Source organism: Anastrepha ludens, chromosome 5 (assembly GCF_028408465.1).
Source record: "Anastrepha ludens isolate Willacy chromosome 5, idAnaLude1.1, whole genome shotgun sequence".
Taxonomy (NCBI): Eukaryota; Metazoa; Arthropoda; class Insecta; order Diptera; family Tephritidae; genus Anastrepha; species Anastrepha ludens.
In genome coordinates this window covers 22,823,360-22,841,397 of record NC_071501.1, presented here as the reverse complement: position 1 = coordinate 22,841,397, position 18,038 = coordinate 22,823,360, and the positions used below count along the sequence as shown (strand labels likewise).

Sequence of the window (18,038 nt, the reverse complement as noted above, 5' to 3'; positions counted from 1 at the left end):
GAGGCCCTATGCTCCCGAGAGGAGTGAACGAGAAAAAAATCTTAGGTTTGTGACGGGCCCTGTGAAATTTCTAGTTTCAAAAGAGGTTTAGCCTTAGATTAATTTTAGTTGTTGTTCGATAAAGACTTTATGAGGCTTCTAAAAAAAAATAATTGGCGCGTACTCTTCTGTTAGGTCTGCTAGGATCTCCTCCTCCTATTTCTGGCGTGCGTCTTGATGTTGTTCCATAAACGGATCAACCTACAGTTTTAAGCCGACTCCGAAAGACAATTTTTTTTTATAAGAAGCTTTTTCATGGCAAAAATACACTCGGAGGTTTGTCATTACCTGCTGAGAGGCGAACGCTATTAGAAAACCACTTTTTCTCAGGTCCCTAAAGCTTCTGCAATGGTGATTAAATGGTAAACCTAGCTTTTCTGCGTGTAAGCCGATCATTCAATGGCCGGTAAAAAACAGCTACGAGTTTGGAAATTGAATGGCGTACAGTGCCCAGGACTTTCTGCGGCTTGCGTCTATTGTACTGGGCCAAAGGGTTTTCGAAATAGCACACGAAGAAATGGAGCTCTATCTGTTCGGCGCTTTCCTGAGAATTAAATGGTGTAATTCCCTTTTGAAAACAGTCAGGGGATGCCGATGATCGGGTAGGAGACTTCTGAGATCAATTCAAGCGACTCCTACCTGTAAAGAGTTTTCAAAAGGCTTATGGAGGGACCTACAATTTTGAGCCGATTCCGAACAGCAGATATTTTTATTGAGACATTTTTTCATGGCAGAAATACACTCGAAGGTTTGACATTGTCTGTGGAGGACGATCGCGTATAGAAAACAATTAAGTAGTTTTTTATTTTCGCATGGGCTTTTCAAACGACCCTCGTACATATGTAAATACGCGTCGTTCCGGTAAGTGATAACCGACTGTCATGCGAAGAACTCCTGTTCAAATTGTTGCTTAGTTGCTTAGATATTTTGCGTACCCAAGTATGCTGAACTCAGTTATTGAGCGTTTTGGAAAAATTCTTTTCCAAATAACTTAAAAATAATTGTCTGAGCCACAATTTTGTTTAGCAACGACTTTAATGTAGATAAAAGATTCAACCATGGCAATAACATCATTGAGATGATTTTCGTTGTTTCTTTTCTCGCGCATGCCGGGTTGATAAAACCGATTCAATGACGAAAGTGACATTCTAATTATTCCAACAAATTCCCGGAATATATTGTGCATACAGTATAACACTTATATGTACATGCACGCACATATTCACACACACGCATACACGCGTGCTGTTAAAGCAATTACCATAGCATTCGTGATTGTTAATGCTAATAAAAGATAGATAAAAAACCGAAAAGCCTATTGAAATACAAATTAGTATGAGTAGTAGCTGCCCGCCAGTGTCGCAAGCGCCGAAAGCACCGAAAGTGTCAACTGCCACTGTTCCACTAGCGATGTAACCAACGAATAAAGTAACTAACTACTTTTCGAACTCAAAGTATGCATGGCGAGGGCAGTTTAATTGATTTCGTACTATTACCGTTGCTATATTTTGTGGGCTTGTATGTGTGTACATGCAAAGAAAGGATCTTTTGAAAGACGCGCCGAGATGTTGTTTTAAAAGATGTGATATAAAAATTTAGATTCTTTCAGGTCCACCATGAGCACATCGACAGACTGCCATCCGAAAATTAAAATGTTCAAGGGCTCGCAACAACTTTACACAACTCGACCCGACTGGGTGTGTAAACACATGACTTCTGCAAAAGTTGTCTAGACGGGGAGGAGGAAGAGACAATCCGCACTTTCTGTGCCATTGTCCAGTTCTATCTAAACATAGGGGTTTTTTTTTGTTGGGATAGGCTAGCAGGTACAGCACTCAAACACAATTAAGTCCATTGTACTGCACTCGGGTTCCCTTTTTAATTTTCTTTAAATTTACTCGACCTCCGAAGAAATCTGAGTAGATCTTGTGGTGCCAAGGAAGCTACAGTCTTCTGCTTAATGACAGAAGGATCTGCGACAGTTGGTCGGACATGACAGGTAACATCAGGCCAAGGAAGTTGGCCTCAGAGCCCATAGGTAGGTAGGTAGGGTGGTTGTCATAAGACACACTTAGACCTTTCGCAGGTCCATTGTGATACCACTGGAGCTTATCCTTACTCTACGTGTTCCTTTTCAAACCATCCGGTTGCTTTAACAAACGAGCAGAGCTTCGTTAGTTTTAGATGGGCTATGTCCGCTACATCGGTTAGAAATGCTGTATCAAGAGTGCGCAGCCTTCTCATAGCTAGGCTTTCACACTCACATAAAAGGTGTCTGACTGTTTCCTCTTCTTCTGTATTAAGACAGCTTCTACAGAAATCGAAGTACGGGAGTCCTAACCTTCTAGCGTGGCTGCCTATTAAACAATGACCAGTTAATACACCTATCATTTTTCTTATAGATTCTCTGTTGAATCTTAGCAAGATCTTCGATCGACCGCTGTTCCAGTTCGGCTATGTCTGTCTGCTTAGTTCGCATGTTGTGAGGTTTTGCCAGATTGTATTTACCTTTTTGATGGTTTCCCTGTCTATAAGTAATTTACAAGTGGCTATGGGCATGGGTATCAGCGCCTTATCCGGTTCGAGATCGAGCGTTGTACCGGTTCGTGCAAGTTCATCCGCCTTACAGTTTCCTGCAATGTTTCTGTGGCCTGGTACCCAGATAAGGTGCACCTTGTAGCACTTAGATACGTCATCTAGTAGTTTAAAACATTCTAGAACTGTTTTTGACGAGTGCGTTTTTGATTCAAGCGCTTTTATAGCTCCTTGACTGTCCGTGTAAATGAAGACTTCATTTGTGGATAATACTCTCGTTTTTATTTCTTTAAGTCTCAGAGCCCATTCTGGCTAAAGAGTCAGAGATCTGGTTACCCGCGATACCCATGTGTCCCGGGACCCATGTTAGCTTCAGGATATTATGTCTGTCGATATAGTTTAACCTGGATTTATAGTATTTGACTACCCTTGAAGTAGTTGAAGGGCTGTCTAAGGCCATGACCGCAGCTTTGCTGTCACTACAAACACATACAGATCTGCCTCTTCATCTGTTTTCTATGATGCAACAAAGTTCATCGCTTCTTGAGCAGCATACGCCATATGATTACTAATTTTGGTCCTTTAATTGGAAGATCTTAAAATTTTTGAAAAGCACACACTGGTTTTAGGATCTTCTAAAATTTTTGAAAAGCACACACTGGTTTTAGGAGAGATAGGGACAAGTTCCCCACACAGCCTAACAGTGAGCTATGAGCCAGAGTGCGTTTCACAGAACAACCGCTTCAACCTAACCTAACCTAGGGATCGCAATCTCGCTCCAAATGTTGTGTTTCAGCTCTGAAATCTATGCTGGCTTATTCACATAGACTTTAGGTTAGGTTAGGTTAGGCTGACCTGGGTGGCTGAAAGCCATCACATAGACCTGCTTGACCTTTCTTAGGAAGGAAAAGAGATTGGTGCGCATCTAGTGACAAACACCGAAGTTTAGTGAAATCACTATTTCAGAACCAGCTGTGTTCACTGCAGGGTTAGTATCTACTACTACTCAGTTTACGACCGCCCGCTATTTGGTTGTAAATAATTTTCTCAATACAGCGTAGGCATACATACATACGCACACATAACGAAGGTATGAACTCATTCTACTTACCTGAAATAGTATTCCGACGAGCAGCATACCAATGAGCCGTGGCAATGTCGTCAATGATATTAGCCAACCGCCAAAGTTAGCCGCTACAGCAAGCACAACCAAATTGAAAAGCTGTCCACCAGGGGCAGCCGAATCGCCGATGATGACATATGCGGTAAACCAGATGAGCACCCCTATTTTAATTATTAATACATTTAGATTTGTATGCAAAGTTAATAGTATCCGAATTCAGACTGCTTTACTCACCGATCAGTATGAGTACACAAAGCCGCGAGAATTGCCGAAATGACGGACATAGCGGGTAGGGGAAAATTTTTTGCCAATAAGGTGGCTCCCAAGACGGTCGATTTTCTTCGCCACGACACTTTAGGCAAAACGTATAAATCCAGGATTCCTCCCACTTATTGTCCTGTGCATAGAGAGCATGCTCCTGTTCATGCTGATAGATTTTCGCGTTCAAGTTGTCGAGCGCAGACGATCTGTATGGCCGACTATTCTCGCCTGAAAGGAAAAGAAGAAGAAATTTCATTATATATCTAAGAATTGATATTTTTAAGCGAGTTCTCTATTAGCCTCACACAGAGGCTATAACCTTTCGTCAAAAAAATGCCTCCGCATCATCTGTAGAATATTCTAGAATATTCTGACCGAGCACCATCAGCAATGACGCGCTGTGGGGAACAACAAACGAGGAATTCATCCTATGGCAAATCAAACGCAGAAAGTGGCGATGGATACGTCACACGCTTAGAAAACCACTGGATAATATAACGAGAATGTCACTGGACTCTAACCCGTAAGGAAGCAGAGGTCGAGGTCGGCCAAAAAACACATAGCAAGCAGAGAAGTGGTGAAGCGAAGACGACTATTGCAAAATTTCATACCACAGTTTATCAATGGGTAGATTTTTGAAACTCGAATGTTTTTTATCACCAAACAAAACTGTAATGTTTTTATACTCAAAAGATTATTTTTCAGCAGCAAAATCACTATTTTTTGCAATTAAAGGTATTTTAGTATTCGAGCTTCTTTGGACGTCAAATACCGTATTTGTGTTCATCTGAGCCATGGAAAAGTATCCATTTTCAAAATGTACACTTTTCGGTCTAAAAATAAATAAATATGTAAATATAAATTTTTCCCTTTAAGCAATTTCTTGTTAAAAATTACCCCAAATGGCAAAAACTCCCTCGTTTTGGCATCACTGCTTCGATCTACATAAATTTGACTAGCAGAGCAGCGCAGTAATTTCAAAAAATTTCGTTTAAATGATTGGATATCATAAAAATTTATGAATTTTATCACGTTACAAAAATCACAGTAGAAACTGCGGGGTATAAATGATGTCTTTTTTAAAAGTGAATGGCAATTTGAAAATATTGCGATAAGAATTTCTGCATAATCACCTCTGATATCAGCAATTAAGTATTTGATGGCTTATATTGAACCATGAGGAAAGATAATCGTAATGTACAGATGTTGCATAAAACGATTGCAAGTAAAGAAATCTATGATTTAATTTTATGGTTGGTCGGTTTCTAAAAGCGTCGGCTGAGAACCAGACGCAATTAACACCTGCGCCATTTTTACGCACTTTCCTCTATCTGCTGGTTTTAGTTATTGTTGTTGTTGCTGCAGTTCAACAAAACGTGCTGTTTCGACGGGTTGGGTCCAGAGGGAGAGGTGTGTTAGTATCGTTCGGGGTGTCTTCAGTGGCGGACATATATTGAATATGCCAGGGCCGATTCTGGAAAAGTAGGAGTTAACCTGTTACACAATCCAGAACGTAAGTAAGCCAAAGTTACGCGGGTCTCACGAGGCGTGGTGTGTGAATGGGTGGTGGATGAATTGCGATAACGGCATTCGGTAGTTGGGAGTTTAGGAAGGTGGTGAAAGACTCCGGAGGAATGCCGCTTAAAGTCTGTTTATATACTGTCTGATTCAGTGGTTGCAGTCGTATTTGGTTCTGGATCTCGTCTGTGTAGTCGAATAGATGACGCCTAACTCGCCTTTCAGGTGGCTCAGGCTCTAGCAAGTGCCTGCAGGGGTGATTACTGCGATAATACTCTAGCAGGAACTGCTGGCTGAACATTTCACTGATGTCCTTAACCAGGAGCATGGAAATGGAATCAGAAGGCATCCCATGGTTGTCTTGATAGCAGTATTTTGACAGGTCTGAAGCTTTGTCTACTGCGAAACAGTAGTACCAAGCGACCAGACGGGCGCAGCGAAATTTAGAACTAACTGCCATAAATATGGCCAGAAACATTTCTTTCTCTTTGCTCCAAGTACTGCCGACTAGCGATTTGAAGGCCTTGCTGCGGTTTTGAATCTTAGTGGCAATTACGGTTGTATGCGACGAGAAGGAGAGCAAACAGTAGAAGTGACACCCAGAATTTTGGGGTTGTTAACGTCCGTTTCACTTTTAACTGCAGTTTTACCTCCTTCGTCCAAGTGCTGAAGAGGGTCGCCGTGGATTTAGCGGGGGCAAGCTGGAGATTCCTCGTAGAGAAAAAACAAGAAATGCTGGCGAGATAAACGTTCACTTTCAAACACAATCGTCATTCATGTCATTGCCGCACGCCATTATTGAACAAAAGCCGGCATAGGAGACCAGTGAATCCCCTTCTGGTGGTAAATATACATAAGTAAAAGTTGAAAAGCCAGGATAAAAGCACTCCTTACTTCATGCTCCTCTGTTTCGAACTGCGGTCTCGAAAGATGACAGACGATTGCCAACCAAACAGGTAGTTCACGGAGCACCTCTTCAGTTCGGATTCAAAAACAGTCGAGTGCGCCAGAGCGAGTTATTAACTAAGATACTATTTTTGAGCTTACAGTTGCGGTAGCCGTGTCTGCATAGGAGAGAAAGAAGTGAAAGAAACAATTTTCCGTAATCTTGGCTGTTAGCCCAAATACGTACAAATATTCTGTTTTGATAATCTGAGTACTGCAAAGTTTTCTGCTTTTCATTTGTAGTAGTTTGTCTAAATATGCTTTGGGATATTCCAAATTCCTATCCCATGCCATCTGTATGGTTTCATACCTTTGATTTGAGTTGCAAGTGTAGTTCTCTCCTGAAAATATTTCCACCAAAGCGAAATGTTGGGTTTGCAGGTTTTGGGTTTGAGAAAATTGGCAATTGTTTCCACTGCTTATTTGAGTGAAATTGTGTTTAAAATGTAATTCGTATGTTTACAATCGACAGCAAAAGTGTGTGTGCCCTCAAAATGTTGACGTATTACGGCTTGTGTAAAAACATTATTCATCGTTATTTATTCTAGGGCTCAAAATAAAGTAGCCAAAGTAGCTGCCTTAACCACCTCCGATCCGCCCGTAACCAGAAGAGTCTTGCTGATCAGTGATCGATTATAGCGCGCGATATAGTTCAATGAATGGAGAATATGTATGTATGCAATTTATATTTATTTACATATATAAACATACAAATATGTATCATACATTGCACGACTTAATTGTTGGCGCTGGCCGCACGTACTCATCGGACATGAGCAATTAACTGTAGCGTGGATAATGGCGCTGAGAAGTAAGTGAATGAGCGACTTCTTATTTATATTGGTGCTGAGAGACTCTGTGAAAAACCCCCCTAAATGATTTGTATATTTGTGCGAAAGTTTCTACGTATGCATTAGTGGGCGGGTATGTCAATTCTGAAATTTCGGAATATACTTGGGTTCTTAAACCATTCGTTAATGCTGAAATTGGTGATAGAGACAGTACCATCCACCCATCTATTTTGGCCAAATAATAATTCCACCGAAATATATTGTGAAAGGCAATTCATCCTATGTTTATGAAGAAGTTCTATGTAACTTTGAACGCTTTTGCTGCCATATTTCGGCTGAGATCCAAAATATTCGTTAAACTAGAGTAACTTATGAAGTTAGATGCGTTTCGTCGTTTTTTTTTCGAGCAGCTCGAAAAAGCGATATGAATACGAGTATAAAATGATTCACTGATGTGATAGCCCAGTTACCATTGTTGGTAGCTTATTTTTCTTACTATTTCTACAGTATTGGAAATAACTCCAAAATTTAAAAGTGAGAATAGAAATGACGTCATAGACCTATTATGAAAATTAGAAGGATTACGAAATTATTTGAGACTGTCGTTGGGACAAAGCTGATTTTTTTCTGTGTCTAGCCTCATAAGCCCGAATTAACATGGTTTTATGAGTTAAAGGTCGACGGTGTCTAGCCTTGGATTTTTTTTTTTTTTGAGGACCGTCTCGAGAGCTTTAAGGCCGGCTATCAAGTAGAAGCTGTCTACATTGAATTTTCGAAGACTTTTGATAGTGGCTCTCATAAAATATTACTAAGCAAATCAGCTTTTTGGGACTCCATTCCACTTTCCTATAGCATCATATTTATCTGATAGGACCTCCTCAGTTGCACTGGAAAATACAACTTCCCTTCTTCGTCCCAGGTATCTTCCGGTGTTCCTCAAGATAGCATTGTCGACCCACTTCTCTGCCCACGGCCCACGAATTTCCATTTTCTTTTTGAAAGGAGAGAATATCAACGCTGGGCAAACCACAGTTTGAGAGTCCGCACAACTGTCCGGCTTAGACGTCAACAACTTAATACAGTTCCTAAACCGGACATACCGAATATAGTCAGGTTGTAAATAACCATTAAACAAGTTGGTAGCGAGGATGTGCCAACAAAATGGTGCGGAAGCACAAGTTGGATTCTGGATGAATCACCACTTTAAGCAACCAACCACTTCTCTTTATAATTTGTATTAATGATATAAGTTGAAGTTTTCACTTTTCGAAATTTCTCTTTTACGCTGATGATCTTAAAATTTACTCCACCAAATCAAATGTTGAATATTTAGTTTTACTGCAATCTAACTTATACTGAGTTTATTGTTGGTATGAGAAAAATCGTTTATATTTGAATACTGACCAAAAAGTTTTGTTTTTTATTTTTTTGAGGATAGGATATCCTATTTCGGGGTCTAAACTGAAAACTGTAGAGCAAATTAAAGATCTAGAGATATTTTTTGACTCTAAACTCATCATCAGTGGTTGTTGAAGACTACTTAATTCCGAATGCATACGCTTTGTTAGCCTCTCAAAAAATGTTATGTAGCATTTCATTAACGCTTTTGCATCATTCGACGGAATAATCCGCGAACAAAAAATCTCTCATCACCAAGAACGGAATAATACGCAATAAATTATTATTTTTTGTTTGTTAAAGTTTGGGGAAAATAAATGATTTTGGTAATCCTGTAGCATTCTTTTTCATTAGAAAAAACAGTTAAAGCTTTGCCGGCACAAGGTACTTTGAGCACATCGCCCATTTCGAGCGCTGATGTAAAAGGGTTAAGGCCCGTTTAGAATATGCCACTTTTACCTGGCGGCCCTTTCAAATCAGAATTGATTATTTATAAAATTTGCTTCACAGCTTCTAAGCTTTTCAGAGCCATTGCCTTCATATGATTCTCTATAACACCACTGCACAGTAGAAGAACACTTTTGGCGTGTTTCTTGGTACTAAATGTTGAAAAATTGATGGTACGAATATCTTGAGAAGATTACCGCTCAATATAATAGGACTATGAATAAGTTCGTACGGTTTTTTTTCGAAATTTGAAACTTTATTGACGTAAAATGGTTGCAAATTTAATATTCAAAATATTGTCCATCGCTTACTACTACTTTTTCCCATCTTTCTGGCAATTCACGGATTCCCTTTGTGAAAAATTCGGTCGGTTTTGCCGCAATCCACGAATCGATCCATTTTTTGACTTCATCGTAATTACGGAAGTTCTGGTCAGCCAGGCCATGTTGCATCGATCGGAAGAGATAGTAATCGGATGGCGCAAGGTCTGGACTATACGGCGGGTGGGGTAGGACATCCCATTTGAGCGTTTCTAAGTATGTTTTGACCACTTGTGCAACATGTGGCCGAGCATTGTCATGTTGCAAAATAACTTTGTCGTGTCTATCGGCGTATTGCGGCCGTTTTTCTCGCAGTGCTCGGCTCAAACGCATCAATTGTCGTCGGTAGACATCCCCCGTAATCGTTTCATTCGGTTTCAGTAGCTCATAATACACAACACCCAGCTGGTCCCACCAGATACACAGCATAACCTTCAGGCCATGAATATTCTGCGCCGACGTCGATGTTGAAGCATGGCCAGGGTATCCATACGTTGCCCGACGTTTTGGATTGTCGTAATGGACCCACTTTTCACCGCCAGTCACAATTCGATGCAAAAAACCCTTTCTTTTGTGCCGTTGAAGCAGTTGTTCGCATGCCATAAAACGGCGTTCAACGTCTCTTGGCTTCAATTCATACGGCACCCAATGGCCTACCTTTCGGATCATTCCCATGGCTTTTAAACGTTTGGAAATGGTTGATTGATCAACTCCCAAAGTTTTTGCAACCTCTTCTTGCGTTTGAGCCGGATCTTGATCGAGCAATTCCTCCAATTCGGTATCCATGAACTTTGGCGGCGCACCCTCGCGTTCTTCGTCTTCCAAGCCAAAATCACCACTTTTAAAGCGTGCAAACCACTTCTGGCACGTTCGCTCAGATAGAGCATGCTCACCATAAACTTCCACCAAGATACGATGACTTTCGGCTGCTTTTTTCTTCATATTAAAATAATGAAGAAGAATTCCCCGCAAAAACACATTATTTGGCACGAAATTCGACATTTTCAAGTGTGGTAAAAATATTGTTGTTTACGCTTCAAATAAAAAACTTATACTGACGTTTGTGCCTTACGACAGTAGCTCTCCAATGAATGTTTGGAAATGTGGATCGATGGAATAATAATCAAGTTACGCCATCTGTTGTAAAACCGCACGAACTTATAAATAGACCTATTACCTGTTAGAAACTTGCGCCATTCAAATTCAATAATGTTAACAGTTTAATGCTTTCGAAAGTCAGATTAGTTTGTTTTGTTTTGAGGAGCTCATCCATGGCAGAAATACACTCGAAGCAGCGACCGCTGTTAGAGATCAAAAATGTTCCATTTTTTGGTGTTTCATACTCGGAGTTTCGAGCCCGAGCACTACCGAATGGCAGTCACGATTCCAACGGCTACGGCGGCCGAAATAAATTTCTACTATAGATTTATAGTTCGTAGATTTACTCTTGAAATACGGTTGTATACTTCCAATCGGCATTAATTTCTTTAAATTAAACTCAAATGCACAAACATCAGTTTTCACTCGCTTTGATTGGTTCATATTAGTTCAATATGGGAACTCCCTGTTTTCCAGTGAGTTCTACATTCACTTAATTAAATGCGCTACATCAACTAATAGTAATAATAATAAATTTTAACGTGAGTTAGTGTTTATGGAAAAAATTTAAACACCGCCCAAGATTTACGTAGCTGCGCTCATGTTGACACAATTCAGATAATGAATAAATATTTAACTAAATTAAAACATTAAATTAGTCATATGCTTGTCATGTGAATTTCTAGGCAAATACACGCGCCGATCTTAATCGACAGAGAATAATTAGCAAAAAAGCAAACAAAAATAAGGCGAGCAAACAAAAACACACACAAATTGTTTACAATATTTATTCAAATTTTCACCCAAAGCCAATAACCGAGAAAATACCACTTGCCTAAATTTCCGGCGGATGGCGCAGACAGGTTGGCAGCGCAAGATGTTGAAGTGCCCAAGAAGTACATACGACACACCAGCATATAAAGCATCACACCGAACTATCAGTAGCCTTGTCGACAATCTTTGCTATCGATGTGCTGAAACATCAATAAATAAATAGCCGTACCGAGCGCTATGTTGCATCCCTGTAGGAAAATTGGCGCCCGTCTAGTGAATTTGATATGATAACTAACTAATCATAACTAAAAGTCACCCAATTTTGTTTTTGAATAGCTTTTTTACTTTATAATGCTTCATAATCACTCAAACAAAAAATGATTTTGAGTGATCTTTACGCGCTCGATTGCTTGTCTGTTTGTATAGAAAATAAATGAATAATTTGGTGTTTGGCCGGGCTCCTTCTCTTATTTGTGGGGTGCGTCGTGTAGCTATTTAGTTCACAAGTGTCAAATATGATTGACATACGACGCCATTTGCAAAAATTATAAGTCTTGCGATAGCGTCATTAATTTTGTGCCACCTAGTACATCCTCTTTCTATGCTGAGGATTTTTACAAGGTGATGTTTTAGATAACGTAAATTATCTTCCGCTCATCATTATTTGAATGCAGTAATAATTTCGAAAATTTAGTTTTAAGGAAAGCAGAGAAATCAATACTCTAGATGGCTCTGGTGCCGGTGTCTCCATATTTTTGTTTTTGTGGTGGGTGAGGTAGGGTTCAAAATATCTTTGAATTTACAGTGACCGTCGTCTACTGCGTTGAGTGGTGTGGCCACTAAATAAATTCCTCCTCCTCTTCTGAGGAGACTCCTTTCCCGGAACAAAGGGTTATCTAATAAGAGGTGTTATTTTGGTATTCAAAAAAAATGTTATTTTTTAATATAAATGATCGAATGTTTATTTCATTATAAAGAGGAAGGTATGCCATTAATAGTGGAAAATAACATCAGGCAAATGACTACCACGACCACGCTTACAGGACAATATCCTTTTCATGAAATTTTCCATAGCCTATTGCAAAGTGGCTGCCCTATGTCCTCGATAGCGTCAGGAATTCCTACTTTGAGCTCTTGAATCCTCCATGGGGTGTTGGCGTAGACTTTCTCTTTCACGTGGCTCCAAGGAAAAAAGTCACAAGGTGTTAAATCACAAGATTTAGTTGGCCAATTGTGATCATCTCCTCGAGAGATAACACGATCCGGAAACTTTTCGCGTAAAAGATCAATGGTTTCGTTGCTTGTGTAGCACGTAGCGCCGTCTTGTTGAAAATAAACGTTGTCCAGATCAATACCATCCAATTCCGGCCATAAAAAATAGTGAATCATCTCTCAACTTTTATATATTTATTTAACACCTGTTATTGGAAAACCCTTGACTTTATGCATCACTTCGGGAAAGCACAGGACGGGGTTCCATGAAGGGGCAGTTTTATTCACCCACGTCTGGATCCACCATTTTTGTAACCAGCTTTATGCCATTTGTGCCGCGTTTGTATCTTTTGACCACAATTGGTTCCTGCGTCCAAAATCCTCTACTTTTGACATATGGCGATTTTATGTTATCGATGGAGACTCCATTGATCCGCTTTTTGGAGCAAAAGTTACATCTCAAGTAACGATATCAAATTTGTTAGTATCGGCTTGTTCCCGCCTGATATCGCCGTGAGCGTTACATCAGGCGTTCGTGAGTGTCACTCGTCAGTCAAACAGCCGATGTCCCTATATATATACATATATATGTATGTGTATGCATGTATGTAGTCGACAGGTATATTAGCTTGTTGGAGTAATATTTGGGGTTGAAGGGCAGAGAAATTACGATTTAATTAGAGAATTACAAGCGCATTCGCGCTGTAGGCGTATTCTTGTTTTTGACTACACAATAGTTATTTATTGGGAGCTGAGTATTCAATATCTTTTTATCTGGATTTGATAGCTCGAGTAAGCTCTTGCTGATGCGAGGCAGCTACTTTATTATCTGGGAACCAGTGATAATCAAGCAGATTATCCGCTCCGCAAGATTGCAAGCCACTCATTCCCAATGAAGTGGCCCGTAATTGGTGAAATAGTGCCTATTAGTGGTTAATCAGAACTTTTTTTATAGTTTTGGTTTTCCCTACAGGGCTATTTGCAAAAAATTGCAAAGCAATTGTATGTATATATATAAAAATATATATGTTTGTATAATTGATAATCTTGCTTGATTATTTGCAATGAAATATATCAAAAAATATAGATAGCGTAAATCACGTGCTTATCGCTGTAGCCGTAATAATATCACGAACTGTGTTAAGGCTGCTCCCATGCGTCGGGTATAGTTATGGATTTTACAAGCAATCATTAATTATTTAAATACTAACAATAACAACACAGAGAAAAGTAAAAACAAAGAAGATATGCACATGAGAAATGAATAATCGCCGGCACTATTAAGTGGAAAAAATTGGAAAAAATTATACATTTAAGCGAAAATGTTTACACACAACCGGGCGGGTAGTTAAGAGTTTGGCGCCTAAATCTCTCCTAAAATATTGAAAGAATTTATAAATAAGCAGTAAAATAGTAGAAGTATAAGCAAAGGTGTGTGATCTGCGCACTGGTGGATCAGTTGAAGATTTATTTCTGGTGATGCTTAAGGGGTCCCGGTGGTCTAGAGCTGTAAAATTTAGAGTATTTTCAGGAATTTTTTTCACAATAAAAAAATGAAAAACGATATTTAAATTTTTTATTTAACTTTTAAATGAAAACAAAAATTTTATTTTTACTTTTAATAATTTTAAAAGTTTTTCGATTCGTTCTCCTACTAATCGCCGCCAGTGGGACACAATGGAAGTCAAGCCCTTCTTCACATGGTGTTTTCAACGCAGAGGAGACCTTCTTCTTTCGCTGCTACCACCAGCTGGTACCGCATTAATGACTTTTAGCTAAACTACCAAAATTGGCTTGAGATTTTCTACCTATCAAGCACCAATGTGGAATATTTAAAACAAATGATTAACAGAAGCAGTTTTATAGTGTTTTTTACGGGAAATTGAATTATGATAATAAACCTTTACTTAATCATTATCATCATAAAGTAGCGATTACAGCTCAGTGAGAGCTATAGCTTCGTCCACAATCCTCTTCGAACCAGCATGGTTCATAGCAATATACTTCCAGCTCCTAACTCGTAACTTTTTCTGGTCGGCTATGGCTTGATCAAGCCAGGTTAACCTTGGACGTTCTCGGACCCGGTTCGTTAGAGAGTTTGTTATTAAAAAGAATTTTTGAGGGCGGCTGTCCTCTATACGCACAGTGTGTACTAACCATCGAATTCTTTGGATTTAATGTGTTTAACGACATCCTCTCCCCGGCATAAGTTCAGCAACTCGTCGTTGCAGTTTATGGGGCCAAACCCCCTTTGGAGCACTTTTCGCTCGAAAACTCTGAAGCTCTTTACTTGATACATAACTATGTATCTCCTTGAAAGTGATTCTGTTCAGAGTTTACACCTACGTAAGTACTTTTTTAATGCTCTACAATACACCTACATACGTTAGCTTCGATGAGCAAATAAACTTATATGAGGTTCAGTGTTAATTTACTCCTAAATTCTAGGTCAGGTTTCATCATTTTTGCTTCTTTACTGATGGTTGTAAGATTGAATCTGGAACCTAAGTCGACAGAAAATGGCTTGGCCTGTACATATTTTCTCTTTAGGTTGACGCAATCCTTAATGCCAAGAATTGCTTTTTGGAGTGCATTAAGAAGGCTGACATTCACTTGACTGTAGTGAGCGGCACAAAGCTGCAACTTTTGGCCAACCCTCGAACTATTTACTTATCTCATACTTAGATCAGCAATGTAAGTCATAGTTTGCCTGCTTTGATAGAAACCCGAACACGATCTACTCAGACATGTCGTGTAATATGGGAGGAGGTCCCTGAAATTTTGGTGTTTGAATGTGATTCGATCAGTCATTCTTTGATCTGTAACTTCTTACAACACTTACACTTTCATCCTAGAAGCCGCTATGAGTAAAATTTAATTTCAGCAGTTAAGCTGAGTTTATGGCATTCTCAATCTTATAAGGTTGGGTAACATTGAACTGGTACCCGTAGGGTTGCAGACAATTTTTATTCCATTTTTTCGGTTTCACAGATGTCTCCTGCACGTACCCCTGAATTACGACTGGCAGGTATCCGAGATGCTCTAAGTGAATTAAATTCATTCTATGAAGGGTCTTTATACCATATATGTGACTTATTTTGAATATTTGGTAATGCAGGAAAACTTGTAGAAGTACTGACTGCTAATTTAAAAAAAAAAATAACTGAGTTTGAACGACGTTCAAGTGATCTCAGACGCTTATGCTTTGAGTCGAGCTTCAGAATCCATAGTCATTCCAGTTTTTCAACATCGCCCTTTCACAAGCCCAGCATTCTGTGTTGCGAAAACGTTCAGAATAGACCCGGCTTCTACTTTTTCAACCAAATATAATTTCACAGATCCCTACACTCTGCAATTACCCTATGCACCTTTTTTTCGTCCAAAGCTGGAATAAGCTGCGTTCATCTGGAGACCTCATCATAAATTTGCTATTGATAGAACTGAGCGTATTCAAAAGATTTTCCTTAAATATGCACTTTCTTCACTAAATTTCTTGACTCCTATCCCTCCGTACAAATTTTGCCCTCCTCAAACTCTAAAGCAGACATTGCTTCTTTTGCATAGCTTCTGCAAGTTTTAGTGGACCCTTAAATCAAAAGCTTGTGCACTCTTGTGCAAAAAAAAAACATAAGATCTTCACTTTCACTATGACTAACTCCCGATTGTTTTACCATTGATACACCATTCGATCGCTCTCCATAGCGCGTAGTTTCTTTTCTTCGTGGAAACTTTTCTTTAATAATCAAGATAATATCATCCTCATAGAGATAACAACGCGTCTCCTCCACGCTCTTCAGCGTTGTGATTACTATCGGGCGGAGTGATCGTACTAAGGTTTATTTTCTGCAAAAGATAGATATTTGCCTTGAGGGTTGCCTTTATTGTTTTTCTAATTATTCTCCTCGGAATTCAATATACTTCTGCAATCACTTAAACCAGTTTTTAAATCACTTTTGTCACTCTAAAGTGGATACCTCTAAAACGAGCTGTTTAAAAGCGTAAACAGCTTCTTCAGACGTTGAAAAACGTTGACCTCGCATTTTATTTGTGATGTTCGGGTATCAAAAATAAATCATTAGGTGCCAAATCAAGGCTGTTAGGCAGATTATCCATTAACTCATTACCCATTACGCTTGTATGAGCCGATACGTGAGAGTTCGCGTTGGCTTGGTGAAGGATGATTCGTTTTCGGCGATTGGTTTTCCTTAAGTCTTCGAAAACTGCTGGCAAGCAAATGATTGTGTGCCACACGAAATTGCAGTATTACTCCTGTAACTGCATATCCAGAATAATTTCGATGCTTTTTCCAAAAATGTAAAAAAAAAATTAAGATATGCTGAGATGCAATACAACTTTTGCACCTTTTACACCTTACAAAAACTTTTCGCACCCCTTCACTCTCATACAAAAAATAAAACCCATGCAAAGGTTCAGCAAAAAGCATTTCATTAAATTATTTTTTACTTAACGTCAAAAATTTTATTTGATTATCAAAACTCATAATTAAGTCCTTAATACAAGTACGACAAAATAATTCATTATCATAATAATGATTGATGAAGTCCCCTTTATGCAAAATATCACTGCTGGCATCCGTGCACACCGCAAAATAACAAAAACCAAAAAATAAATAATAAATTATTCGCAACTTCACTCCCGGCAAACAATGCACATGTGGCTTATTAAACAATTGAGTTCAGTAGACACTTTTTTAAAATTTTAATGATTCTGCGAGTATTTTTCGTGTAAGCTCGTAATTTGACAACTGTTAAAGCAGACGCGGCCCTCACTGACACCAACACATTAATAAATGAATTTACTGGAGTTCACCGATCACTGATCTCTACTGTGATAAGTGATTTTTGCTGATTAATTTTGCAAATGCTAATATTTTTAAGTGAAATTAAATCACCAGTAAAATGGGTTAAAAAAAGCGAATGATAATTTCGTATTTATGAGTCTAATTACATAAATTTAAAAGGGCAAATGCCTTATTGGGAAAACACAAATATTTTAATGCAAAAAATTTGAAATCATTCTAAGCGTAAACATACCATAACTATGTAAAGATCCCCGATCTGATTCATTGTCATGTCCAAGTGGAACAGGTAATGTTGTTATATTGGCTGTTGAATTCACTAAAATACTCTTTCTTCGAGTAGGTCCAATTTCCGTGTGTGAATGTGTAGATGTCTGAAATATTGGCAAGATATACAAATGAGATTTAATTGTGATAAATATTGTAAAAGAAAAACTATTAAAACGATTTTCAAAAATAATAAAAGTGGTCGCAATCAATGCGCAGATTTCGCTCACACGCTTCTCGAGCATAAAGCGCTTTCTAAAGGCCGCCAGCCCCAAAAAACACTTCAACGTTGACAGAAACTCATCACAATAATATAAAAAAATTTCACAAAGCTCACAGACACTTAATGAATATCTTAAAATTAATACCAAATCCCTATGCCTATCCCTAGAAAAGGCCAGACACAAATTATCAGACAACTTCTCGAACTAAGTAGACCTTACCGAAAATGGCATTTACATTAAAAATGATAGAAAGGGTAATAGACAATA

The 18,038-nt window shown here is 38.8% G+C and overlaps 1 protein-coding gene across 5 annotated transcripts in view; it reads right to left on the bottom strand.

Annotated features, from left to right (window-relative positions):
- LOC128862802 (sodium/hydrogen exchanger 9B1) overlaps nucleotides 1-18,038 on the bottom strand; it is a 70,914-nt gene that overhangs the window by 4,541 nt on the left and 48,335 nt on the right. For all 5 annotated transcript variants that reach the window (XM_054101551.1, XM_054101552.1, XM_054101549.1 and 2 more), the window contains 3 exons: nucleotides 17,516-17,654; nucleotides 3,932-4,186; nucleotides 3,686-3,858 (listed from right to left, as the gene is read on the bottom strand). In XM_054101551.1, the coding sequence (XP_053957526.1) occupies nucleotides 3,686-3,858; nucleotides 3,932-4,186; nucleotides 17,516-17,654 (567 nt within the window). The remainder of the gene's footprint in view (nucleotides 1-3,685; nucleotides 3,859-3,931; nucleotides 4,187-17,515; nucleotides 17,655-18,038) is intronic.